This window comes from Grammomys surdaster, unplaced genomic scaffold (genome assembly GCF_004785775.1).
Source record: "Grammomys surdaster isolate TR1022 unplaced genomic scaffold, NIH_TR_1.0 126248, whole genome shotgun sequence".
NCBI classification, from domain to species: Eukaryota; Metazoa; Chordata; class Mammalia; order Rodentia; family Muridae; genus Grammomys; species Grammomys surdaster.
Window position 1 is genome coordinate 2941096 of NW_021621048.1, and position 27576 is coordinate 2968671.

Here is a 27576-nt window from a genome sequence, read left to right on the forward strand (position 1 = left end):
GTGTGTGTGTGTGTGTGTGTGTGTGTGTGTGTGTGTGTGTGTGTGTGTATTAATGATCTGGTGTAAGAATGATGGCTTTGCAGAATACTATTTCAGGTTTCCTCAGGGCTTTGTTCCACATTTGTGTTCTTGTAAGCTAGTGGTTCTCAACCTGTTCATTGAAACCTCTTTTAGGACCTTTTACAGGTCACCTAAGACCACCAGAAAACATAAATATTATGATTCATGATAATAGCAAAATCACAGTTAAAACATAGCAACAAAAATGCTTTCACTTTTGGGGGCTCATCATAACATGAGAAATTGTATCAAAGGGTCACAGTATTAGGAAGGTTGGGAAACACTGTGTTAAGCGGATTGGGGATACATTGTTTCTGAGAGAGGAGGCCTGAAAAAGCAAAGCATAAGTAACAACTTACTGGAACTACCCAAGGTATGTGTGCAGAGTAGTGGGCCTATCATGGTGCTAAGAGTTCAGACCCACAGACAGGTAGGGAACACCATACCAAAGAGCCTGAACACTACTGAAAACAGGAGAAAACCTACTGAGGTCTTTTGAGGTGAAAGGACCTTTCCAGGCCCCCTCTGCTGATGGCAGTGTGAAGAACAGATTGACTGGGTCAGGAGTGGTTGCTATGAGCCCCTTTAGAATATGGGACAAGAGGAAGAGATGATGGTGCCAGACATGAGACAGGTGGCAAAGAGAGCCCGGGCCACATGACTGATAGAATTTGCAGACACATTGCACATGCACAAGAAAGAGGAACATGGGATATAAGACATCTCTACATTTTGTACATGTATGGCAGTTAAACGCTTAAAGTTGCTTTAATCTTCACAAAGCAAAAATTGACTACTCCTCCTCTAACATTCTGATATGGATGTAAGCTAGAGGTTTCTGAGAAGCTTTAGTGACTGTTTTACCTTCAGTAATCACTTATTAAAGTCTTTTGTCCCTGTAATTATCCAAGGGTTTAATTTAGTGGTGTGCTAGGGCTGAAAAAAAAAACTGACTGCTGAAACAGGGATTCTGCAGAGGAGCTTGGAGTGTATAACTCGGGAAGATCTGGAACAGCTGCTGCTGGTCACTGACTCCGTGAGTTTGGGACACAGCATTCTCAGAAATTCAGTTACAGTACTGAGAAATAATATTCCCTGGAAGCTCTAACAGTCACAGCTAGGAAATGGGAATAGGCCAAGGAATCTGACTTCAGGGCTCTAAGATCATTGCTCAGATACCCCTGAGTCAGCAGATGGCTGTTGCAACGTGATAAGCATTTCTGATTTGATGCAAGATTAGCACACACTGACTGACTGTCTTCGCTCCTCCCTTGTACTCTACTGCAGTGCAGTAACTAGAGGGTTTATTTTGAATTTCTGTTTTTATTTGTTATCAATAAAATTTGTTTAAAGACAGGCAGTGCTTTGCGTGGTTTGTTTTGTTTAAGGGAAGTCCTGGGACATTTATGTTCCCTAAAAGAGCTTTCCCCATATCCCAGTGTCCCTTGAGTTCTTCTGGGCTGCTTTGCAGTGCCCAATGATCTTTTCTGCTAAATATTCAGCTTATGGAATTTGAAAGGAATGTTTAGATGTGTTGTTGATATGCATTAGCCTTAGCTTTTAATAATGGGTGAAGGGAGAAATACCTGGAAAAGAGACTGAAAAGAAGATGATTTAAAAAAATAGTATCGAGAGGCGTCAGTGGAGAATGGATTATGGCGCTGGAAAGTGAATTTGGCACTAGGCAGGTTTGCTAATAGAAAAGGGAATTGATTGCGTTACATAATCTTTTATTTAATGAAGAAAGGAAAAACTGTTTTTCTTCACACCATTCCCCTTGGTGGCTGTGATAGAAACATTGTTAAAAGTCTGTCAAGGAGAAACCATTTCGGGGGCTGGTGAGATGGCTCAGTGGTTAAGAGCACTGACTGGTCGTCCGGAGGTCATCCCAGCAACCACATGGTGGCTCACAACCATCCATAATGAGATCTGATGCCCTCTTATGGGGTGTCTGAAGACAGCTACAGTGTATTTACATACAATAAATAAATAAAAAAAACAAGAGAAAGTATTTCTTCCAGTTACAGTTCCTGTGTTGGGGATGTCACAGAGGCCACAGCGTGTGGGACATGGGCATATAGTGTTCACAGTCAGGAAGCAAAGAATGATCAGTTCTTGAGTTCAGCTCACTTCCTGCTTTTCGGTGTAGTCCAGGGAATGCATTATCTATAGTTTAACCAATTTCTACCTCAGTTAACTTAACCCCTGAGAGAATCCTGGATCTCTTTAAGTTGAAGGTTGATAGTGGCCATTGTGTTATTTCTAATGATTCAGAAAGTATGTTTCTTGGTGACAGCAGTCAGTGAAAGAGTCAGTTCATGGCTAGAGAGATGGCTCAGCAGTTATGAGTCTAGATTGCTTCTGCAGAAGTCCTGAGTTCAGTTACCACAGGAAACCACCTACAACTGCCTGTACCTCCAACTCTAGGGACAGCTAATGCCATGGCTGTGGGCACCTGCACTCACCTACACATAACCCATCCCCAGTTAGAAAAAAAAAACTTTAAAAGAAGTTTTAAATGATGTACATTAAGTATCATTAGGTATTAATAGTAATAGTTGTTAGAGTATATTTAAAGGTACTTTCAAAGGTTTAAACATTTCCTTGATAATTTTTAATTAAAATTTTTTTCTGAGAGACTGGAGAGATAGCTCAGCAGTTAGAACAGTTATTACTCTTACAGAGGACCCTGGTTTGATTTCTAGCACCCCCATGATGGTTCACAACCATCTGTAACATCTGTTCTGAGAGGATTAAACCTCTTTCGTAAGCACCAGGCATGTTGTATGCTTACATACGTGCAGCCAAAACACATATCTGTAAAATAGAAAAAAACATAAAAATTTAAAAACAAATAAATAAAAAGAAAATTTGTAGACTGGGAAGTAGCTTGCTACTCAAGCATGATAACCTGAATTCAGATATCTCAGCATCCTCATAAAAGCCAGATATGTTGCACATCTGCAACTCCATCTCTGGCAAGCAGAGACAGGTGGATCCTATTGGGCTTGCTGGTTGGTTAGTTCCAGGTTCTTCGAGAGACCTTGTCTTAAAAAATGAAGAGGAACACAACAGAGGAAGACCTTTGAATTGATGACTTTTGGCCTCCCAACACGCACATGCACAGACAGACAGACAGACAGACACAGACACAGTTATTTTTCTTATATCACCATTTGATCAGTGGTATAGTAAAGGAAGTTATCATCCTCCAACTCTCTAAGAACAGGAATGACAAAGGAAGTCTGATCCTGGAACATTGATTTATTGCTGGTTTAAGACCATTTCTCTGCAAATGCATTTCTTTCCTTTAGATTTCACTGTTAGTATAAACTTCTCAGAACTATTTCCTAACCTTCAAGTTTAATACAACTTTTTTCTTTAAAAATCTCTCATCTCACTATAGTTTTTAAAAAGGATTCTTTATACATTTATCAGAGTTAGCATGAAAACTTTAGTTTTGCGGCAAAACTTACTATGTGTTGTCTTCACCATTCCCCGAAGTTACGTGGAGTCAGGAACCTGTCTTTCAAAGTAAATCTGCAGAGGATATTTCTTTACACTGAGAGTTTGTCAATCATTAGTTTATGTTCTTCTAATTTTAGTATTTCTTTGGCTTCCTGTGGTATCTCTGGATGAGTTGGCACCTCTTTCAAAGTGGACAATGGTAAATGTTGAAAATGAAAATGAAACAAGTAATATAACTTGTAGAATCTGAGAGCAGAGTGGAGCCTGGAGTTAAGTCCGTGGTTTAGGAGCCAGACTTGCCTCAAGAATGTAAGCAGCCTTTTCCTTAAAATTTCCAAATGTCCTGCTACTCTGGTCCTCTTGCTATATATGAGGTTTTTGGCCATAAAGGAAAGAGAACTAAAAGTAGCCTTGAGATTCTATTAGTTCCTATATTAGATTCTATATTAGTTCCTCTGGGATCCATTCTAAGCATCTGTGTTTAAAACATTCTTCAGGTGTTCAAACTGCATGAAGGTTTCAAAGTTATATCCCAAAGGAGTATGAAGCTGCTGTAGTGTGTGGGTGGGACATTCACTTTTCTTCAGTCATTACTTATTTTCCATTGGCAAGGGAATCTCTAGATAGAGTGTTTGTGTGTGTTTCTCCAGAAGGAGTCTGGAATTTTTTTCCATACCATTCTAATCGTTATCAAAACATGGTTACCTTTCACAAGATACCATGGGAGCTTGAGATGCTTTCCACTGCTGTAGTCTGGAAGTGTGTGGCTCAGGCTGGCTTTGCTTTCAGTAAAAAATAACCTCCCTATGCTTAAATTCATTTTTCCAGATGCCTTCAGAGGAGGTATGTGCAGTTTGAGCAAGTTTCAAGATAAATCTCTTACACACACGTTTGTAATCAGTTTAGTATTGGTGAAAACATTGGCTACAAATATTTTAACAGCTCACTGTATTGTCTGGTCATAGCTTAATAGCCAGCAATTATTTATATTACTTGTGATTAAGGACTGCATACAGAATGGGCAAATGAGTTTTTTTTTTAAACTCGGTATAAAATACATTTTTAAAAATCGTACAGGGATAGCTAGTGAAGACACATGTTGGCTAGTGCCATCAGGTACCCTGACCCTTCAGATACTAAACTGGGAACTAAGGCATTAAACACCCAGGGCCAGGAACGTAGCTCAGTGGTAGCACACTTGCCTCCTGTATGCGAAGTCCTGAGTTCAATTCCCAGAATCAGAACAACAAAAGAAAAATGAAATTAAAGTTGAAAGCATGTGAAAAATATTCTATCTAAGGGTCTTCTCCTATGGTAATTAGGAGTCACAGAGAAGTTATCTTTTTCATATGCCTTGTCTAATTACAGTATGATGCACAGTCAATTCTCTTCCATAGTGGGAATGTGTTATAACAGAAAATGCAGAGTAATTTATAAATTTGAGAAATGTTGTTTTTACTTGAAGCTCTCTCTCTCTCTCTCTCTTTCTCTCTCTCTCTCTCTCTCTCTCTCTCTCTCTCTCTCTCTCTTTCTCTATCTCTCTCTCCATAATTTTATTGGTATTGATTATTTTATTTAGTGCTAGATGAAATTGTTGTGTTTCCCCTTGGTGAAATCTTGGAATTAAGGACATGCAAGGCCCACTGGGAGAGGTCGCTGATTCTGAGGAAATACCCAGAGTTAACAGCGCGTCTTGGCTGTAGAGGCTAGGCTGGATGAGTAGCAGCTTCGCAGCAGTGGGCAGGGTGACCTTGTACTGTAAGAAAGGTTGGCAGAGTTCACAATTCTCAGGATTCCTGTTAGACGTTGATCACATGGGATGTTGGACACTCTCCAACAAGAGTGACCGATGTCTTCATTTTCTGCTCCAAAAAGTTTCTACCTTAACTGCTGACTGCCTGGGTACTGCACAGCCTAGCCTGTGCTCAAAGGAGGGATGGGGGTGGCATCCTGCCCTGTGTGTAAATCCTTTGTGGATTTATACACAGATGTTAGATTGCAGTCATAGAGCTATTGTATGAACATGAACTTTAAATGTGTGTCATCATTGTGACTAATTAATGCCTTGCTATGTTCTTGAGGAGTCATCTTAGTATTTGAACAGCCACGTGGCCTACCATTTATTTCTAAAGTATCATAGCAAGAAAATAATGGAGGGGCCAGGGAAAGGAGGCTAGCTAGATGAACCCTTGGCCTAGTCGTTCCTCCTCAGCGTTTTCTGCCTGCAGGATATTCCTTGTCAGTGAGCTTCAATGGATATATTCCAATCCTTGTAAGAACTGTCTTAGTAATGACTTAAAGTGATGAATTTACATAATGCACCAGTGGCTTGTTTATTTTACTCTAGTTTAAAATGAGGAAAAGTCTCTGCATACTGACTGCTCAGTCTGGTGAAATTCAAACTCATGGGAAGTATAGAAAAGCATTTGATGTTGAGGTAAGCTCATTCACCACTGTCACACAGTGTAGTAAAACCTGCAGTAGCATGTTTCGGTTTCTTGCTAGTTTGTGTCTGAGATTCTCCTGGGAACAAGAAAATATCAACACAAGAGAAGCTATCAGGTTACTGTCACATTCTGGGTTTCTTAGGATCTACTTTGTCTTTGTAAGTACTTTTAATTTAAACATTTTCTTGCCATTTTCTGGGCAAGTCATCTTAAATAATTTGGAAGTCCTTCTTCTCTCCCTTCCTCACAAACTTAATTTAATATATCAGTTAACTTGTTGAATTATTCAGAATACACCTCAATCAGTTGTTTTTCACATTCTTCATTGCTACTCCTTGGTTCCAATCATGATCTTTAGCCTAGAGTGTTGCAACCCGCCCCCACCCCCCCCCCCCCAGCCAGCAGTGCTTGAATTTATCCTTGTTTCTTTCAGCAAAGCCAAGCCATCCTGATAAATATTGGTGATAGTGTTTGCGAAAGTCATATTCCATTGCACTAAGCATTTTGTCTGGCCTCAAATCTTGGATCCGGTCGCTTCAAATATATTTTATTCAGGGCAGCATATTTGATGTAAAATAGAATGTTTAGAAATTGGCCTTAATGAATAATAGGTGAATGTTGTTACTGCTATTAGCAGATACTAATCTTGGCCTTGTATTTTATCCCTGTCCTCAAACTTCTGATAGCATCGATGTCAAGATTAAAATCTGCAGTGACCTGTGAGTCCTTCTGTGGATCACAAGTAGTTCTGAGTTTTGCGTGTACCATATCTTCTCTTGCTTGATATCTTCTGCCCATGCATATGCCTGTCTTGTCCTTTCCCAAGCCAGAAACCATGACTTACTTTGTATTGATTGTTGTTTCTTACTTGAAAACTTTCAGAATATTATCTGCATAGCTCACTGCCTCCATGTTAGACTTTCCTCTCAGCGTGCTATGTGTGTGACTCAGAATTGCAGCATTGCAGTGGCCACGACTCTCTATGTTTCCTGTGAATGTGCCTTAGAACAGAAAGTTATCTGAAGTATTGTTCTTCGTGTTTGCCTCCCCACCCCAGTAGCAAATATAGGACACTGTCTGGTACACATGGTAGAAGACAACACACATTGAAGAGGTTGATGACGTTCTGGCATCTTTAGAATGTTTATTCCTCACTTGCAAACCGTACAGGACAGCATCTTCCCCTGTCTGTGCCTGGTACTTCTCAAAGCTGTGCATGGTCTTTTTCATTTTGGCTTCCAGATGCCTTTTCTCTCAGTGACTGCATTTAACCATTTCTTTTCATTTTTGAATGCAGAAGATGGGAATCTCTTGTCTCTATTTCTTAGTATTTAAATCTTACCCTTTCTTCAAGAACAACTACAGTTTATTTCTTCTATAGAATAATCCAGATTACTCTTTTTCTTCCTCCTCCTATGTCTTGTTGCATCTCATTGTGAATATTTGCTGGCGTACCTAGATTACTAGTTTGTAATGTGATCCTCATTTCAACTTTATCAGTATCTCCTGGTGCACAGAAATTCATTTGTCAGCAGTTCTTAAACACAGTAAGAGGAGAATTGTGACCCAGCATCTATGTTGAATGAGACCTTGGATAGTATTGGCCCATGTTTATGTCTGAGAACCAGTTGATAAGGACAGTGTGTGAATGGAACAGACTGATGATACCTGAGATTAGGGAACCTGTTGGTAAATTATTATTACTAGCACTGAATTGTCAGCAACCAGTAGTCCCTAGGAATAGAAAATCAAGAGTGAAATGGGGGCCCAGAACTCCAGTGTTCCAAGAATGACTAACATGATTATTTCTCTGAATGTATCATTAACTGGGAGATGTCCTGTAGGACAAAGAACTGTCAATGAGATGAAAATAGATCAGTGTTTATATCTGTGGTTTAGACTTTGGTCTTTCGAGCACATTTTGGATAATAGATGGTTAGATGCCTTGCTTCCTGTGGGCTTCACAGTGGAGAGATTTGAGATTGGTAAGCCATACTAAAGCTAAATGTGGCACCCATGGCTTCTTGGGATGAGTGAGAACCTAAGGTTCTGGCTTCATGACTAGAATAAGACAAAGGGACTGGTGACTGGTGGGAGAAAGTAAAAAAACCAACTTCATAGAAAAACTTAGAATTGTAAATCATATAAATCATAAGAGCGAAGGTGCTGTGTTCGGCAGGATAAGGTTAAGTGGTCTCGATTATAGGGGTTTCTATTGAGGGACAAGTTAAATATATATATATATATATATATATATATATATATATATATATATATGTCACTAATGTCAACAAAGTGTCTTCTGGGAGGTGTACATCAAATTACCCCAAGTGTTCTTTTACTTGGAGACAGGCCATGTATTCTTTTATCTCTTTGGTACATGAATAATAGATTGAAATAAAATACTTGGATTACCTACTGTTTATGAACATCCATTTACTATACATGTGTATTTACTGTGTGGTTCTAAAGTCTTTAATTTTTCTCTCAGTTTATAACTAGGATAAACTATACATCTTGAACTCTGCTGTTGCTTCTCTTGCTTGCTATAAGTTGAGATGGGCACTTACTAAACCACACCAGTCCCTCCTCATGGAATCAGGAGGCATATGGCATCCTTTCCTTTTGAAGATGCATATATTTTTGCTCCTTTTGCCTTGCACACTCATTAGAAACCTGACCAAAAGCATCCAGTAACAATCATGCCACAGTCTGAATGTTAGGCTGTCATGAAATTTACTCTGTCAAATAAATATGTTAATTGTTTTAGAGTTCAGCTTCATTCCTATTTCCAGGAGACAGGGAGAATGTCCTCAGAATATAACCTGAGTGGCCTTCAGCCCAACTTTCAGTAGTCTTTGTTGCTGCCTGAAACCTCATAAACAGTCTTTATGGCCCATGTTTCTGTCAGCATCCCTCCCTTGCTTACTGCACTCCAGGGTTTCTCTACATCTGCTGGAAAGTCTTCCACAAAGCAATTCCTAAGGGCTGTGAACTACATGATTGGTTTTATCACACTCTGAGAACCCTGGATTTTTCTCTCCTGAAATTATTAATTTTCTTGCTGCTGTAACAGCATTCCTGATACATGAAACTTAAGGGAGGACTGAATTAAGCTAGCTATGCTCACAGAGGACTTCATTCCATCTTGGCAGTGAAGAAATAGCATCAGGAGCTACTCCATCTGTGGTGGAGAGCAGGACACCATGACTGTAGACAGTAGGAGGCTGACTAGGAAGCAGAGAATGCCCCAGAAGCAGGACAAAGCCATATGCTCAAAAGGTCACTTTCTGAGTTTGGCTTTTCTCAGGCTGACCTAACTTCTTAAAGTCCCCCAAATCCAGGCCAACAGGTAGAGACTAGTTGCTCTGTGCCTTTGGGGAACATTGCAGATTCAAGTCATAATAGAATTGAACTTGGAATAGATATTGATAGATATAGTGTACCTGTAGAAATATATGTATATTACGATCAGTTATATCTTCTTAAATGTCATTGAGGATACCTGTGTTTTAAAATAGCCTAACTAAGTCCACAGCATAATGGTTCAATAAGTTACAGCTTATGTAAACCAAATTATACTGTTGTTTCATTTGGAAACAGCTCAAATATATGTAAAACCTACAAAAAGAAATTATGGATTAGCATGTAAAATATGCTTATGTATAATGTATGAAATACCCACTTGTGTGGCATTGAGGTTTCTTTAGAAGCAAGCAGCAGAACAAGTTTCTTTAATATCTTGAGTGGGAACCACTCAGATGTCTGAAAATATATTTAATTTCATTATTTAATTTAAAAGCTAAATTATAAAGAAGAAAATATTGATCATCTATCTATATCTATATAAAATAATTTTTTAGAAAAATTATGTGCATTAGTGTTTTGCCTGAATGTATGTCTGTGCACCAGTGTGAGCCTGATACCCATAGAGGCTAGAAGAGGGTGTCGGATCTGCTGGAACTAGAGTTACAACAGGTTATGAGCTTCACTGTTTGAGTGCTGGGAATCAAACCTAAGTCCTCTGGAAGAGCAGCCAGTGCTCTTAACCACTGACCCATTGCTCTAGCCCAATGTATATATTTTTAAAATACTTGACTTGGCACACTGAAACTAGATGATTACACTTTCTGAAACACCCCCAAGCCGTTAACTTTTTCCGAAAGATGGGAGTATGACAGTTGGTAGTAGAGCATACAGATGATTTTTGTGATGACTGTAGTCACTCCACAGAGTCCCAGTCTGGAAAGGTGGCATTGTGAGGAATTTGGGAGTTACCTTTGTAGCCCTAAATTATCATGTAATATGCTAGTCCATATTTTTAATAATCTCTTACATGACAACTTCTTTTGAAGAATGTGAACTGGAGCAGCAGGAAGGTGGTCTAAAGACTCTGACTTCCTGGAGTAGATGCTGTAAAACCTTAAAGACAGAATGAGGCTGAGCTGCTGCTGCTACTTAGTTTAATGTACTCGACTGTATAGAAAAGGTAGACAGGGCGGGCAGGATCACCTGCTTCCATTTCTTACACTATGCTGTGAATCAAGCCAGACCTGGAGCATGCTAAACAAACACTCTAACGAAGAACCAAGAAACAACATTCCAAGCTTGGCAGTCCAACCCCTTGAAAATAATTCTGTAGTGTTCTCTTAGAATAGCAGGATAGAGGAAACAGCTATTCCCTTGTAACTGAAGATGAGAAGTGAAGTTTAGGACTTTGTTTTCATTAAGTTTCAATAGCACATGTTTCTGGATCTTCTTTTAATTAGACCATTCTCTTAGAGCATGGTCTCTTAATCCCAACACAGCTGCAAGTGGCCCCTGCTGCAGGGAGCTCGTACAATTGTGTGAGCTAGAGGGAATGTATGTTATCTTCATCTATGTTCTTTGGTCCTGGTCCCTAAGTGGTGGCTCCTGTGTATGAGCATAGGGGATATTTTTAATGCCTGTGTAAAATATGGAATAGACAGCAACATCTCAAATGTGTTTCTACAAGCTACATAATCTGCTTGCAGATTTCAGAAAGGCAGTTCCCAGTCTCAGATAAAGCATTTGGCCAGCAGATGTGTTACTCCACACTGCTCAGAGGAAGCTCTCACTTCTTTCTATTTCTGTGACTGTTCATGTCTCCAAAGCCCTGGAGTTCATTAATGTATACTTTTTCTATTGGGCAGCTGGTTGGCAGCTTTTTGTGTTTTTGACATTCAAATTATATCTAGTGTTCACATTTTGTGATATGTGGAGTTATCAAATATGCTGTTACAGATTCTGGAAAATTGCATTGTATTTGTTGGACCTAAGGGATAGAGTGCACATTAATTTTCTCATGTAGCATGTTTATTTTGGATGCATCGTACCCTTATTGTTGACACATCGTCCTCAATTAATTACTCCTTCTCTCATAACCAACTCTCTAAAGTTATGCAGAAAAACCTAGTTTTTTCCCTCTCAAATGAAATGAGTTAGTGCAAAAGGTGGTTGATTCCTTTCTTATTTTTTCCTTTTTATCAGTGTAGAGAAACATCTCAGTCCCTAAACTATTATTACATGGCCTGACTTCCAGATCTCTTGCTACCCTGGTCAAACCTCACACAGTCAACACTTCCCAACATAGCTCACCAGTGTCTTGTAACTCCACACCTGGAAAGGAGCTGGCACATGTCACCTGCCTGGCTAAGATGGCTGTTCTCTTTGCTTGGTTGGCATGTATTGGCTGTTTTTGAACCTGTGCTTAGCCTCGTGAGGTTTTTGTTGTTGTTTTATGTCAAAATTTAACTCAGGTTTTACTTGCTTGAGTTGCGAGTCCTTTAGCATGCTCATTCTTTGGTATCTGAACTTTGTTTCCACATTCTAAACTCCAGAAGGAACTTCTTGGATCTCTCTGTATAGTTTTTGGTTGTCATCCAGACTTGTGTAATTTTTATTTCCATGTTCCTGGGAAGGGATTACTATTGAAGGAGTGAATCCCTTCATTTTTCTTCCTGTCACTTATCACATTGAGCTTGGCGGTCTTCTAACATTTGAGTCTGAGTAACTGAACTTACTCAGAACAAGTATGGGTCTGCGGGAATGGTGAGGGAGTGGTGGGGGTGAATGGGGCGTTCTTACAAAGTAGTTCTGGATGGAGTGCATTCTGTACAGATTAGTTAGGTTGCGGCGTGTGTCGAGTCTCATTAATCTTAAGCCTGTAACTGTTGTTACAAAAAGGGCTCGAGCTTATCTAAACTAGGCATTGCGTCATGGCCAACTAGTCTCATTTCAATTTCTGTGATCAGTTATTGTTATCCCACTGACATAAAGTATGTGGCCAACAACATATTAAAACTTATATCTTAGAGTAGGACAGAGTTTTATCATTTCAATCTTTACCTAATATTCACTTTTACTATAAAATACACTAATTTTGCTTTTATTTGCAATATAAATAATCTACTTGCATACTTTAAAAATGTCTTTAAGCACCCGTAGCTCCTACAATAATATGCAAAACAAATGGATATGGAAAGGAAAAGAAGTGCATCTAATACATGTTTTAAAGTTTTAATTCTAGTGTGTATTCAATTTTATTTGGAGTGAGTGTGTAGAAGTGTTTTTTGGCTGGGCAGTGGTGGCACACACCTTTAATCTCAGCACTTGGGAGGCAGAGGCAGGAGGGTTTCTGAGTTCAAGGCCAGCCTGGTCTACAGAGTGAGTTCCAGGACAACCAGGACTACACAGAGAAACCCTGTCTCGAAAAACAAACAAACAAACAAACAAACAAAGAAGTGTGTTTTGGTTGGTAGTGTTTGGGAAGGACTGTCATAGTGGCCTTAGTGATGTCTATCATTTCTTGCAGGTATAGTCTGTTTGCCTCAATCTGGGTCCAGGAGAGTTTGCCTAGAACATACTGTCTACATGTCGGACAGATGATCATATAGCCTTCCTGCCAGTAGCAGGGGACACCCACCACAGTATGCACGCTGCTGTGGTGATCAGTTTATCCTGGTTTGCTCATGGATTTTTCTACTTCTGTAACTACATGCAGGATGTGGGAAAGGGAATGGGTGAACAGCCGACCCATATTCCCTCTATGAGCATAGCCCCCTATATACTGTTTGTCTTACCTCATGCAGTTTAGTGTGGAAGTGCAGATGAAACCGTTCCCTTGTCTCCCATTGTTCTCACTGAAATTACGATGGGAATTGCTCTTGATTTACTTTTACCTTGAGTTCCTTCCAACAGTTTCACAAGATGAAATGTTCTCCCGCTGCCAACTACAGTGCAGTTAGACTGTCAGCTGTAGCTCGGTACTTAGCAACAAAATGCTGCTATAAGATCTGGGAAAACACATTTTTAAGATTTATTGTCTATTTCTATGTGTGTGTTCTTGTGACTATATGCCATTGTGCAAGTGCTCCTGGGGCCAGAAGAGAGGATCCTATCACTTGGAGCTAGAGTTGTATGCTCTTAACCACTGACTCATCTCTCCAGCCCCCAAGCCTCCAGAAAACCTTATTTTTATGTAATTTGTACCCCAAATTTAGTTTTAAATTGACTACTACCCACAGGATCTTAGGCAAGTCTTTAGACCATCATTTCCCCCCTTTATATGAAGTGGGTTTACTCTTCTGTTGCTGAGGTCATTTACATTAATAGGAAATGACTGTTTATGGAAGACTGCAGCATGCCTCCCCTCTGCATGAATTCTGCTTCTGGCATCTGTTTGCAATCTTCCCTGTATAGCTAGTTTACATTCTGAGTCTTGAAATGATAAACAGTTGTATCGTTTAATTAACCCCTTGGCTTTGTTGAGGCATCAGGTTCCTTCCTATACCTACCTGTCAGGGATGTACACCCGGAGGACTGAGGATCCAGCCCAAGTCACAGAGATAGGAGGATAACTTGGGTTGAATCCTCAGGGTGTTTCAAAGCAAATGCAGCCTTGGAGACTCTGGAGAGCCATGCAGGAGTCTTCTAGACTTTCCTGGTGTAGTCAAACAAGATGGGTTCAGTTTCCCAGCATCCAGTATGCACGAACTGTTGGTAACCTGGGAACCTTACCAGTGACTCAGTACCCCATTTTTACTGAGGACTTCTGACATACTCAAGCTCCTTACCACCATTCCAAAACCTGGCAGAAAATAAGGTGTTCAACCTGAACCACACTGGACAACTTAGGCACAGTGAGCGATTCTTCATGAAGGTTGTTTGTCTTGAAAATGTAGTAGACAGTAACTAGGATCCAACTATGCACAACCCTTTAGACAGGCCTTTCTGAAGAGGGAAGCCCCTGGCTTACCATTCCTTTTCTGCACATTTGCACTTTATTCTTTATTATTATTATTATTATTATTATTATTATTATTTTATTTATTTGTATCCCAAATGTTGTCCCCCTCCAAGTCTCCCCTTGAAGAGTTCTTTTCCTGTCCTTCCTCCCCTTTGTTTCTGAGAGAGCCCCTCCCCCCAGGGCATCCTCCCTCCCTTGACATTAAGTCTCCACAGGATTAGGCTCAGCTTTCCCACTGAGGCCAGACAAGGCAGTCCTTCCATACATCACACATATTATTGTAAAGTTTGTTTTTGGCCCTGTGAGCCTTTGTCAAATAAGGCTGCCTTAAATACTGGAAACAAATGGGCTTTACAGATTAGCTCTGACGGTCTGCTCCTTGTTCTGCAAGTAACTTGTTTGGTAATATTAGCTAAATCACTTCTACTATTTACTTCTTACTCTCCTCATCTGTGAATGCCAGGTAGTGCTATGTATTTTGTTGAAAATGAGTATTTTATGTACATATGTGCATGTGATCTATGAATTTGTCTATGAATCTACTCAGTCAAAATTTTTGTTACATGCAATATATGTGCATGAAAAAATGTCTTGTACATTTTTATATGTACAATTTATTTTATTTTGCAATTTATTTTATTTTTATATGTACAATTTTATTTTATTTTGCATCAATTGAAAATGAATTTTAAAAGTTTAGTAATCCATGGAATACTTCATAACCATGAATAACCTCGTGGTGTAGTTAATGGTTAAGGACATCTAGACTCTTTGGATACAGACTGGTTGGAGAGAATTTGATCATAAATTTAAATTGTTCTAGTGAATTCATAATTACTCTTACTTAAGATTGTTAAGAACAGTATGCTTTTAACAAAATGAGTCTTTAAAACAAAGACTAGGTGTCATCACTACTGCATATAGCCTGCTGGCTGGGAGCTTCTTTCTGCAGGTTCTCCTATCCTTGCCTTGTGTCTCTTCTGCGGGGCATGCTGGGACCCTTGTGCTGCTGTTACTCCCTGCCCTCCCCCCCTCCGTGTTCTGGACATCCAGCTCAGATGGTTAGCATTGACAATTTTTCCAGCCCTAGAAAATTTTCTTCTCTAAAAATAATAATTTAAAGCTATCTTTAAGATACCTTTACTCAGTGTCTTAGTCACTGTTCTATTGCTGTGAAGAAGCACGAGCAGGTGACTCTTAACAAAAGAAAGCATTTAATTAGGGGCTCACTCGTAGCTTAGTCTATAAACATCATGGAGTAAGAAGAAAGGCATGGTGCTGGAACAGTTGTTGAGACCTTTACAACCTGATCTTCAGGTACCTGGCAAAGGGGGCTGGAGGTGGGTGGGGAGAGACAGACAGACAGACAGACAGACAGACAGACACACACACACACAGAGAGAGAGAGAGAGAGAGAGAGAGACAGAGAGAGAGAGAGAGAGAGAGAGAGAGACAGAGAGAGACAGAGAGAGACAGATACAGAGTCAGAGAGAAAGAGAGACAGAGACAGACATTGGGCCTGGAGTGGGCTTTTGAAACTTCAGAGCCCACCCCAGTAACATCTCCAACAAGCCTTACAACTCCTAATCCTTCCTAAACAGTTCCATTCCCAGATGACTAAGCATTCAAGTATATGATCCTGTGGTGACCATTTGTATTCAAGCATCCATACTCAGACCTTCACAACAATTAATTGATGGGTTTATTTTATTTGGAATATTTATTCAACCAAAAATTTTGTAAGGTAATACTTTGTAATAGAAATCTAAAAGTGCATTATTTATCTTCATGGAAATTTTTTTCTTTTGGTTTGAATAATGAATGTTTAGCTTACCTACGTTAATTATACTTACTTTCTACAGTAAAATATTTTTAGAATTTGATAGGAAGTATTACCCTAGTTTGTTAACTGATTTCTATGATCCATTAATCCTATGACTAAAGATTATTTATGACTTAGGGGCCATGCAGGACCTTCTTAGTCTCCTTGTATCACTTGGCTGTGGAGAATAAGTGGGATAGCTTGATACTTACAATGTTGAGATGTTAGCTCAGCTGTCCTACTCCAGGACTGCTCCTAATTCTGGGATCAAGAATGCCTCACTCCTTAGTGCGTGCTGGGGAGGATGCAACTTTTATGAATTTTCCAGCATGCTTTTGCTGGATAAATACTGTTCCATCTGTCTACAGCAGCTTTTATGGGTATTTGTAAACAGATCCTCAGGCCACCCGCCTCTGTTAAGGAGAGAACCTATATTAAATTTGAGAGCAATTGTAAAAGGCAACTAAAAGCTACATATTTACTGATAGTGTTATTAGCATCTTTGGCTTTTGATCCAATTATTGCTTACAAGACTAAGAATAAATAAAGGATACAAATGCGAAGTCTTTTAAGACTTTTAGTAAAAGACCTTATGCATAGGAGAAAAATATGACTTTTTAAGTAGTCTGTTTTCAATTTGTTCTGCTTATTTTAGAGACTAAGAATTAGTCTTGCAATTAGGTCCTCCTTTGTGAATGTCAATGCGGAGTGAATAGAGCTTGCTGAGGAAATAACATGATTATATGCCTCAAATCTGGAATGGTTTGTAGGTAACAGTGCGGCTGACTGATGGAGTGGTGTCTTCAAAATCTTAATTAGAGATAAAATAGGCATTTTGTGAAAGCTCATCTTCTATATTTGAAATACTCTATTCAGGACCTGTTTTCCTTGAGCCACTAATGAACTTTCTTTTACTTGTAAAATAATTTCTTACGACGTGGGTTAATCATTGCTATGTAATATGGCCCATTTTATATGCCTGTTTTTTTTTCAGTAGCTCTGCATTTAACTAAACAGAAGCATTCCAATGTGATACTGAAGTGTTTAATCACCATAATGTTATGGAGAAACAGCATTTAATGTTTTGCTAAACCTTCTTTCTTTATCTCTTCAGATAAATTATTAGTCATAACTGTAGCAACAAAAGAAAATGATGGATTCCACAGATTTATGAATTCAGCCAAGTATTTCAATTATACTGTGAAGGTATGTTTTTCAATCTTTGGACTTGTTGGAATATGTGCCTAAAGTATATTATCTAGTGGTTTATTTAAACATGTTCTACAAGCAACAGAAATATGTATATATGTAACTTTCCTGACTTCTTTTGGAGGGCCATGTACACATATATTATAATCAAGGTTTGACAGTAAATATTTTCACTGACTAAAGGGGTTACCTGCCATGGTGATTTTTTTTTTTAAATTTTTATCCTATTTGTTGAAAACATGATGGGAAGGGAGCGTTGGGGTGCACTGTTGTTGGTTGCTTTTCCTGTTATGTTTTGTTTGGGTTCATTGGTTGGAGCATTGCCAAGTGTTTTAGATGTTTTGTCTACAGGGCATGGTTCATGGGTATGATCAGAGGTGACTTGGAGCCTCTGATAGAGTATTAGACTGCCTTCTGTGAGATTGGCTTGTTTGATCCGGTTATTTATTTTTGATACAAAAAGTATGCCAGCCATATCTTTTCTAGAAAGAGGAGCATGTAGAAGTATCCGAGAGACTGAAAAAAATGAAAAACAAAAAGAAGGAAAACATTGCTCCTACCTTGGGAAAACCTGGGCTATTTTAGGATGTAATATAGAGGACAGTGCCATCCATTATGTAACCTCCAGAAGACAAGGTGTGGATCTTCATGCAGAGTATTAATGCTGCTGAACTTTGCTGGAAAGAGATCTAGTGACAACATCTACATGTTTAAAGAGGATAAGTGAGAAAGTAAATGAGAGATATTGTTAGCATGCGTTGATGGAAAACAGTGTATAAGTACAAACAAATAAGGTAAGATATGCCTGGAACTCAGTGGGCCAATCTTTAGGGCTCGATGTGATGAAAGAATAGAAAGTTTCTCATGTGCAAGTATTAGGAAGTTTGTAAGTGGTATGTTGTTGATCAGTTGGGTGACCAACGTGAGATAAACATGTTTATGAGCAAAATTTATTTATTTTTGAGAGAAATGTTTTCTAGAGTACCTGTCATATCTTCCAGTGCCATTTGAATACTAGAGATTTGGGCCCTCTCTTCATCCTTCTGTTATGTGTTCTAGAGGTTTCTAAAGCATATACTTTGTACCAGTGAGCTCTTCATTACTGGAAAGGAGCTAGACATCAGTCAGATCAGTGAGTCACAGAATAGACCCAGGAGTCTTGCTTTCACCACTTGTCCATGTGGCTGATGTGCAGCAAAGCCTGGCTCCTCCCTGTGCTCGGCTGGGATAGACCTCAGATTTGGTTGGCTCAGTGGGTTCCGTATTGGAGACTGCAGAGTATCTTGGAAGGAAACTCAGCAAGAGCACTGATCGTTCAGCAGGCTTGCTCCTGTTGAATCCAGTTCCACACTAACTTCACTTTGTTTGGGTGTCTTTACTCCAGACATCCCTGTAAGCAGTAAAACATCTGAGGTTGGGCTCACTGAATTTGTTTTCATTGTGTTTTATTTAAATTCCATTCCCCTTTCATTCTCCAGTTCTACTTGTAATGTCGGGAGGTGTTGTGCCGCACTTGTTTTGTTGCATCTCTCTCCCTCAAAGCCAGGTTGTCAGTCATCACTTACAGTTCATGAAGTGGCTGAGGCTGAGGCTGATGCTGGAGAGTCAGTGCCTGTTTAGCACAGGTTATACGTCAGCATACCTTGCACTGGGTAATTCTTATTAACCTTTTGAGGCTGATACAAATATCAGATTTGCCAAAGAAATAAGGGTCCTTTATACTTGATGCTGTCTGTGTGTCTTGTTTGACAGGCCAGTCTAGGAGCCTCGGAGTATAGGAATTTCCTTGTATATTTCCTATCACATTAGACAGGTGAACTACAAGGTTTCTTTATTTTCATTTAAGTCTGAAAAACAAGAATAAGATGAGAACTCCTTTCTGAGTCGACTTCTACAGGTTAGAGTCAACCTTTAAAATGTTGTTTGGAATGGCATCTTAGTGGTGGATAGCATTGGAGAATTATGACCCTCCGGTGCATGAATTTCCACTCCATCCTAGCACTGTGCTTTAATTATAAGTAACTAGTGGCTTACAAGGAGTGTGGCACAAGCTTCTGTTGACATTTTTATGCTGTAGTCCCATGGGTATTTTCCTCAGGATGAGTTCTTGATTTCATTTCTAGGTTCTTGGTCAAGGGCAGGAGTGGAGAGGTGGCGATGGAATGAACAGTATCGGAGGGGGCCAGAAGGTGCGGTTAATGAAAGAAGCCATGGAGCACTACGCTGTTCAGGACGATCTGGTCATCTTGTTCACTGAATGGTAAGACAAATATCCTGTGGGGTTTCCAATCTGTATTATATTACCTTTAAAGAATGAATTGAATAATTGAAGTTTAAATGTTGAAATATTTTACTGACAATGACTCATTGTAAAAAGTGTATTTTCTTCACATATAACTGAAGTTTTTCCAGTAAGCAGCTGCTGCTTGTGAGCCCCAGCTTAAAAGCAAGATTATTTATACTGAATTTTTTCATTCTGTGTAAGGAATTTTTTCTTCTATGTAAAATAAACTTACTATGCGTGAGAAATTACAGTCTGTACTGATCTTGTAATATTATAGATGATGAGCTATAATAAGAACTAATGAGAAAGCATGGTATAGTCTAGCATTTTTGTGAAATTCGTTTCAATCTAGCACTAGATTCAATCAAGCACTAGAGATCGTGCTTGAGTATGCAGTTGAGGAAGACAACAAACTAGGCTCTGCTCAACCGTCAATAATGCCTTATAAAGCGGCAGTGCAAGGCAGACATAGGAGACCCTGTGTTCTCAAGAACAAAGAGTCTTTGGGTGCATAAATTTCTTGGCGTTTATTTACTTTTGAGCTTGGCTGAAATCCAGAGGGATACATATCCAAAGCATGTATTCTGCCATAGAAGCATCTCCCTAACCCATTTTGCATACTACCTTATTCTCTTGAAATATTTAACATCTTTTCAAAGCTTACATATTTTAAAAACACCACATTGTACCATATACTGTTTTGTATCTTTTTCATTTTTATAGTGTTGATACTGATCTTTTATTTTAAATCCTGTTGAATTTTTCTCATTGGTGTGAAGTCATCTGAAATCCTTTTCTTTTCAGTTTCCAAATGCAAAAACACATTATTTACAGATGAAACTAAAGATGATCATTCTTAGGCAAAAGTATATGTGAGGATGGCCTGAACTCTGACATAAAAACAGAAACAGTGATGGCTCAGCCCTGTCAACACTTAGTACTTTCATGCTTCCAGTTTTCGGAAGCCCTCCAGACACAGGCTTTACTTTCTTGTATGCACCTTTTCTTGCAAGATGAATTGTGATATGACAGGTATGGTGTAGCTTATGCACTATGAAGTTTTTTACATTGTATAATATTTCCATACCATATATAATATACATCATATAATATCTAGATTAAATGGTAAGTATGGATTTCTAATATTCATATCCCTGAGTTTGAACCTGGCACAAGCAAATTTGGATTTTGATGATTGTGAGGCAGATAGTGTGTGAACAAGCATCTGTGAAGGAGCTAGTAATGACCTCTAGGTTCCTGAGCCTTTGAATTTGGGGACCTGCTTTTCTTTGAGCTTCTCTTCCCAGCTTCCTCTTTCTCCTACTCATATGATTTATGAGTAGTTGGCAGTGTGGGGAGCCCAGTTGTTCCTGACAGACAAAAGAGGGCATTATAAGACATCCATACCCTGGGACAAGTCAGTCTGATTCATTTGGATTGTATTTAAGACTCAGCTTGGCAGTGAATACAATGTTTGAAAAAGGTCCGATGGCTCTAGGTATTGTCAGGATAAGCCGTGTGTCAGTGGACCAGGTAGATTTTTTGAGAACAAAGTTTTAAAAGCAAACTTGTACTAAAAGCAGGTTTATTTGGTAAAGCCTCCTCCATGGCAATAGTGACAGCTTACATTTGTAGACACAAAGGATCTCATCATTAGTGATGGGCAGCGCTTCACATATATGTAATAGCAGTGACTGCGCTCTCTCTCTCTCTCTCTCTCTCTCTCTCTCTCTCTCTCACACACACACACACACACACACACACACACACACGTACAGGTACACATATGTACACACACAGAAACATGGCTGCATCCTGGCATGTGTATTCCCAAGCCAAACTGTCTACTTGAAATTTGTTCTTCTTTAGTGAACAAGTATTAGATATCTCTATATTCAAAATAAGATAATAGTTATGGGTACTGACAGCTGACTGGGGCAGAAATTCTACTTCTGAATATATTTTCTCTTTTATATATTTTTAAATATATATTTTTCTCTTTTATATATATTGTAACTGACATAAGGGATCTGAAAGGTTACTTATCTCTTTATTGAGTGAATAAATTCTCATTTTTACAGATTATTATTTGACAGCTTTGCAAATTATTATGTTCAGAGATAAGCCCTATCCTTTTAAAAGGAGATGGGATTTTCATCTAATTCATTGTGTGATTTTAAGCTTTAAAGGACTGACCAAGAAACAAGGGAAATCCTGGTCTGGCAGTTAGCTGGGCTGAGGAGCATGCAGCTTTGAGATTTGCCACATTCTCTTTCTGGCTGTCCTCTGTGCCCTGTGGCTCCTGCACTTGGGCCCCTCTGAAAACTATCTGGAGGCAGTGACCTTCCAGATAGAGAGATCTTTACTGATTCTGACTTCGTTCAGCATCAGTAATAATTTTATGCCCTTCATGTGGGGACACATTCATGTTTGGCTTTTAAGACAGAACCTACTTTAGTCTACCAACTCCGCTTTCCTCTGTACCAGATTACTAATATTCACTTGACTGTTGCCAATAATGCTGTATACTTTATTCTGAAAAGTCACTTGAGTGGGCATTTTCAACTAGTTAAAATGGTGTGTGTGTGTGTACATGTGCGTGTGTCCTGTATATCTGTGTGTGTGTCATCAGTGTGTGTTGCAAGTATTAAAGGTTCTATATTGTTACATCATGATTTTATCTTTGGAAATACCAACATTTATTTGAGGGGAGACTTAAGATACATATTTTTCAGGTGTGGGCTGTTTCTGTTTCATTAGACTTTATTTTAACCTGTACCTTATGATTCCAATTATTATAATTTGTGTTTAACTCTATGCATGTAAAGTTTTGGATTAGGGATGAGTAACAGGGTTCGGGGAGACTTCTGTGTCTTTTTTCCTTGGCAATCCAGTAGCTTTTACCTCTTGTATAGATAAAGTTTAATTCATTTATTGGTTGATTCACTCATTTGTTAACAGACATTTATTGAATGTCTTCAAAATCCTCAGCTAAGGGCCTAGATAGATGCTAAAGACGTGAATATAGCTTATAAGGGAGAAGATGCAGCCTGGAATAAGAAGGGCTTTTTGACTAGGTGCATAAAATAGCATGGCTATCTAGGTGGGTACAGAGAATTGAAGGATTAGTGAGAGGTAAGTAGAAGGAAATGCTATTTTCCCTGCCATGTTGGTGTCTAGGGGAGTTGACACTGGAAATAAGCCTTGAAAGCAAATGAATGGCTTGGGCCCAGTTGGGAAATCTATGCTAAGTAGATAGTTGCTCATTATGAAGACACATATGAAAGAATTCACAGTAGCTTCTGAATAGGATAGTGAATCAAGGTTCTTGCTGTGAACCTGATTTATTTAGATTTTATTCTACAGGATAGGTATCCATAAATGGGTCTTTTGTGACCAACCATTGTTTTGTAACTGAGAAATCTACATTTGCTTATGTTTTATATGTGAGTGCTTTTGTACCAGCCTGGCAGAATTAAGTTGTTTGACAGAAACTATGTGGTCTTAGAGTCCAAAACTGTCTTCTGCAGGCCAGTGTAAATATTTGGTGACTTGTTTTAGGCCACAGCTAGAAACTACTGGTTGCCTCTGGGGTGTGGTACCTTCAGGAGATCCTCAGACTCTCCGAGCCACGAGTCCATGTGTGGCAGGGGAGGCAGACTGCTGGGAGATGCATATGGAGCCTGTAGGAGATGTAATCAGTATGGCCATTGTCTTCTGGGAGGAGCTGGGTAGTAGATATACGGTGGAATCAGTAAGACACTGTGAAAGGATTTCCATGGAAGTTGTCATGGAAATCCATGAGTCCAGGATTAATGACGAATTTTCATCCTGTCTGAGTCTCTGTGGTAGAAGTTACCACAAACATAACACAGAAGAACAAACACTCATAAAAGTCTCAGTGACCTGCCGGAGAGAAGTGTGACATGTCTGAGCTCACTCTTATGGGTTTTGCAGGACTTGGGAATATTTACCATGCTTAAATGTGGAAAAGCTTTATTTTATTTCTCCTATTTAAATGGACTGAGTCCCTGTGAGAATTATTTTTATGACCTCTGTGCATTTGTATTTTGTAAAAAATATTTTTATTGTACATTTTTGTGGCTCAAGTAATTTCAAGTGGAAAAACTTTCTTCCGTTTGAGAAGTTTTAAATAGGCAGAGAGACACCCCCACCCTAGGAACTCAAACAGAAATGACACCTGCTAGAAGGAAATGGGAAAAAAATGCCACCAACTTTACCTTTTTTTAGCTGAGTGTGGTGGCGCCTGCCTGTAATGCCAGCACTTAGGAGGTGAAGGCAGAAATGTCAGGGTCAGCCTGGGCTTCATACCATGTCCCTGGCTTACCTGGGTTACGTGAGACCCTTTCTCAGAAGAGGAAATGTTTTACATTTTTTAGTCAAAGTAATTACTTGAATTATGTGAAAATAATTTCCTTCTCATCTACCTTAAGAGAATTACATTTTAAAAGTAATGTTCATAACGTGCTAAATTAGCAAATTAAATACCATATCTTCTTCTTTTCTAAGCTATTGACTTTATTTATAGTCCAAAATACAATTTTTATCTTTGTCCTGCATCAGAGTTTCAAAGATGAAAAACATTTACTTTCCAAATGGCATCTATAACTTTTTTTGGCCAAGCTGGGGATTAAATCCAGGTTTCCTTCACCTAAGTACAAGGCTGTACATGGAGTTTTACACACACACACACACACACACACACACACACACACACACACAGTCTCCACCTTCATTTGTAAGTATGTGGTACTATTTACAAATTTTCTGTACTATATCTGTCTGTCTGTCTGTTTGTCCATCCATCCATCCATCCATCCATCCATCCATCCATCCATCCATCCATCCATCCATCGACTATATGGTTCTTTCACCCACCAAGCTACATATTTAACTGTTTTCAGAAACTGTCTTGGCCTTCTGAGGCTCACTCTCCGCCTTACTCAGTTTTAGCTGCTGCCCTCATCTTGAGTCGTACATTTCTGCCTCCTCAATCAGTCTCTCTCTGTCTCTCTCTTTCTCTCTCCCTCACACATACAAGCACATACTAAAGCACCTGCATCATGGGCACATACAAACAAAATTGGTAACTAGTACTTTGGAATAAAGCAACTATGGTAAAAACAGGATTGGCAAGGTCAGTTATACAGAAAAGAGTATTTATTTTGTTTCATAAATCAGATTAGCTTGCTTAATTTTAAAAACACATCAAGAAAGTTAATTTTGAGGTTTCAGAGTATATTTACTGAGATATAAAACTTGCTTTAAAATAAACATATTTTTAAAATTTATTTAAAGCACAAAGACACACACACGTGTATATGTGCACTGCCTTTTCCCATGTCCTGCTTTCTAAGCAGCTCCTTCTCCAGTTAATAACCAGAAGCCATTGTGTTTGCTATGTGTGTAGTACTTACAGTGTATTAGCAACTGTAAATCAACAGTTGCTATTTACAGTCACTTTCCTTCTATTTTATAAATGAGAAATTAGGTTAGGTTAAAACTGGTGTATATACACTGGTGGCCAGCAGCAAAGCTGGAATCAGACTTCAGCTAATACACTAGACACCATAATAGACTTTGTGATCATGCTGTTAGTAGTGCCAAGAACATCTTCCTTATTGATTCTAAAAAGAAAAAGCATATTCTAATATGTATCTATGTATCTGCAATCTTTCTCTGACAGTCTTCCTATCTGGATATTCTTAAACAGAAATTTTATTTTGAAGTGCAATATTTCATAGTGGAAATATAAGTATCCGGTTAACTTTTCTAGAACAGCTTCAAGTGAAAAGAAATCAACTTATTAAACAGTAGTTTTATATTTACTTTTAAAAAAATTGGGGGGAGTGTGTGTTGAGTAGTGGATTGCATGAGTAATTCTGGCCCCCATAGGTTGAGCTAGGAGAATTTCAAGTTTAATGGCAGTGAGACTCTTACCTCAAAATAAATTAGTAAGTACAAATTTGTTTAGCGGAGTTACTGAATTTAGTTATACAATTTTTCATTCAGCTTTAAGCCAAATATTCTATTTTGTAAAGATATAAGCACTTGTTCCCGATGCAAAGGAAGGAGCAGAGAGATGCAGGCAGTTTACTTTTCAAAGGATGTGGCTTGGTGGTCATTTGTCATGCTTCTTCACACTGCTGGACAGAATTAATCATGTGGCATGTCTTCCTTCCTTCGTAGTACTTTCTAAGCAGGATGGCCATGTGCTCAACTAATACATGAGCAATGCCATTATTAAAGGAATCAGAGGTAGAAGAGAAGCAGGTATTATTTTTGCCAAGAGCCTAATGGAAAACATAAGCTTATATTATTTTTGCTAAAAGTTATTTAACTCAGTAAACTATACATTACTAACTCTTACATGTGTATATCCAGTCCCTCATAGATGCAGCTAGAGATCACTGATGGAGCAGCCCTGTGCTTCCAAGACGTGTGACTCGCAGTCCGTTTGCAGTGTTAGCCTCTAGGAAACCCTTTGCAGAACTCTAGAGCTTGCCCTTCATCTTTGCCACCTATCATAAGCATTAGCTCATGTCCAGCAGACAGTGGCTTTCAGCTGCACTGGTGTAAAAACAAATACTAGTAGATTTAAAACTGTAAAGCTAGGACTTTTTGCAGAGATTACATTCCTAATAGAGGTTATTACATCTATCTTCTGTTAAGTTATGATCCTCTGAGTTAGTTCTGAAAAACAAAGTCAGAGGTGGGGGTGGCAGGAGGGAACAATAAACCAGAGACCTTAAATTATATTGTTAATTTTTCCTTGTTTTGAATTTATGGATTGCTCTGATTAAGATTAAGAATGTGATTAAGATTCCATATTATATAGTAGATCAAATATCAAGTATATACTGAGAGCAGTGTGAGACATACTAGTCAAATTCAGTTTATCAGAGGCAATAATGAATTGGTCATAGAAAATTCCTGTTTATGAATGTCGCTGAAATATTTGACTGTTAAGATGGAAGCTTTATTAAGTTTTTGTGCCAATGTCATTAATTTAAATTAGCTGGAACATTTGCACACTAACTTACAGTTTTTATTTTGGAGATGAGCTACTATATATTATAATGAAAATATCTCATATTTTTATTTCATTTGTCACATTGTAGTTCATGTGATGTGAGCTGGGAAGAGGTTGCCTGGTGAACATGTTCTCTAAACCTATTTTAATCCTGTATGAATTCTAAATCCTCAGGATTTTTTTTATAGATGTTTTTTCTTTGTTTTTTATGCTTAAATTCTGAAACATGCATTTTAAAGCTTGTTTGTTTCTTTTAAAAACAGTTTTGATGTTATATTTGCTGGAGGGCCTGAAGAAGTTCTTAAAAAGTTCCAGAAGACAAATCATAAAATTGTCTTTGCAGCGGATGGGCTGCTGTGGCCAGATAAGCGGCTGGCAGACAAGTACCCTGTTGTGCACATCGGGAAACGCTTCCTGAACTCTGGAGGTATGAACAGAGCTGCTGTAGACTGAAGTCTCACAGCCCCACGACCAGGATCTTGGTAGGAAATATTCTGAAGGTCCATGCACAGGTTAGGGCCTAAAGACCATTCCCCGTGTGCTAGCTATATATCTAGGCGGTCGGGATGTTCGAATTTACACATTATAGGTGAGAATTGGTGTTTTTGGTATAGGAGATTAAGTTTAATACGTTTACTTTGAAAAAGTATCATGTTTAATCTGTAATCATGTGATTAAAAACAGTCACAATTTGGTCCGTTTTTAAATATCTTGTGCTAAATTACTTATTTTGATTTTTTTTTTTAGTCAAAATTTTAAATAGTGTCTAAGTGTACATAAGTGTTGTATTCTCTACAAAAATCACCACAGATTAAATAACAGTGGTTGCATACACTGCTTAAAGATAAAAGAAAATTTGACTTTGGAGACATTATCATTATAGAATATGTTCCCCTTGAACTGAGATTAATGGAAACAGATAGAAGGCGTAACCTCATAGATGGAGGACATATGTTCCCTGTG

The 27576-nt window shown here is 38.7% G+C and overlaps 1 protein-coding gene across 2 annotated transcripts in view; it reads left to right on the forward strand.

The window, feature by feature from the left end:
* The window catches only part of Plod2 (procollagen-lysine,2-oxoglutarate 5-dioxygenase 2), a 69284-nt gene that overhangs the window by 15391 nt on the left and 26317 nt on the right, over window positions 1-27576 (forward strand). For both annotated transcript variants that reach the window (XM_028758912.1, XM_028758914.1), the window contains exons 2-4: window positions 17181-17272; window positions 19399-19535; window positions 26877-27040. In XM_028758912.1, coding sequence (XP_028614745.1) covers window positions 17181-17272; window positions 19399-19535; window positions 26877-27040 — 393 coding nt within the window. The remainder of the gene's footprint in view (window positions 1-17180; window positions 17273-19398; window positions 19536-26876; window positions 27041-27576) is intronic.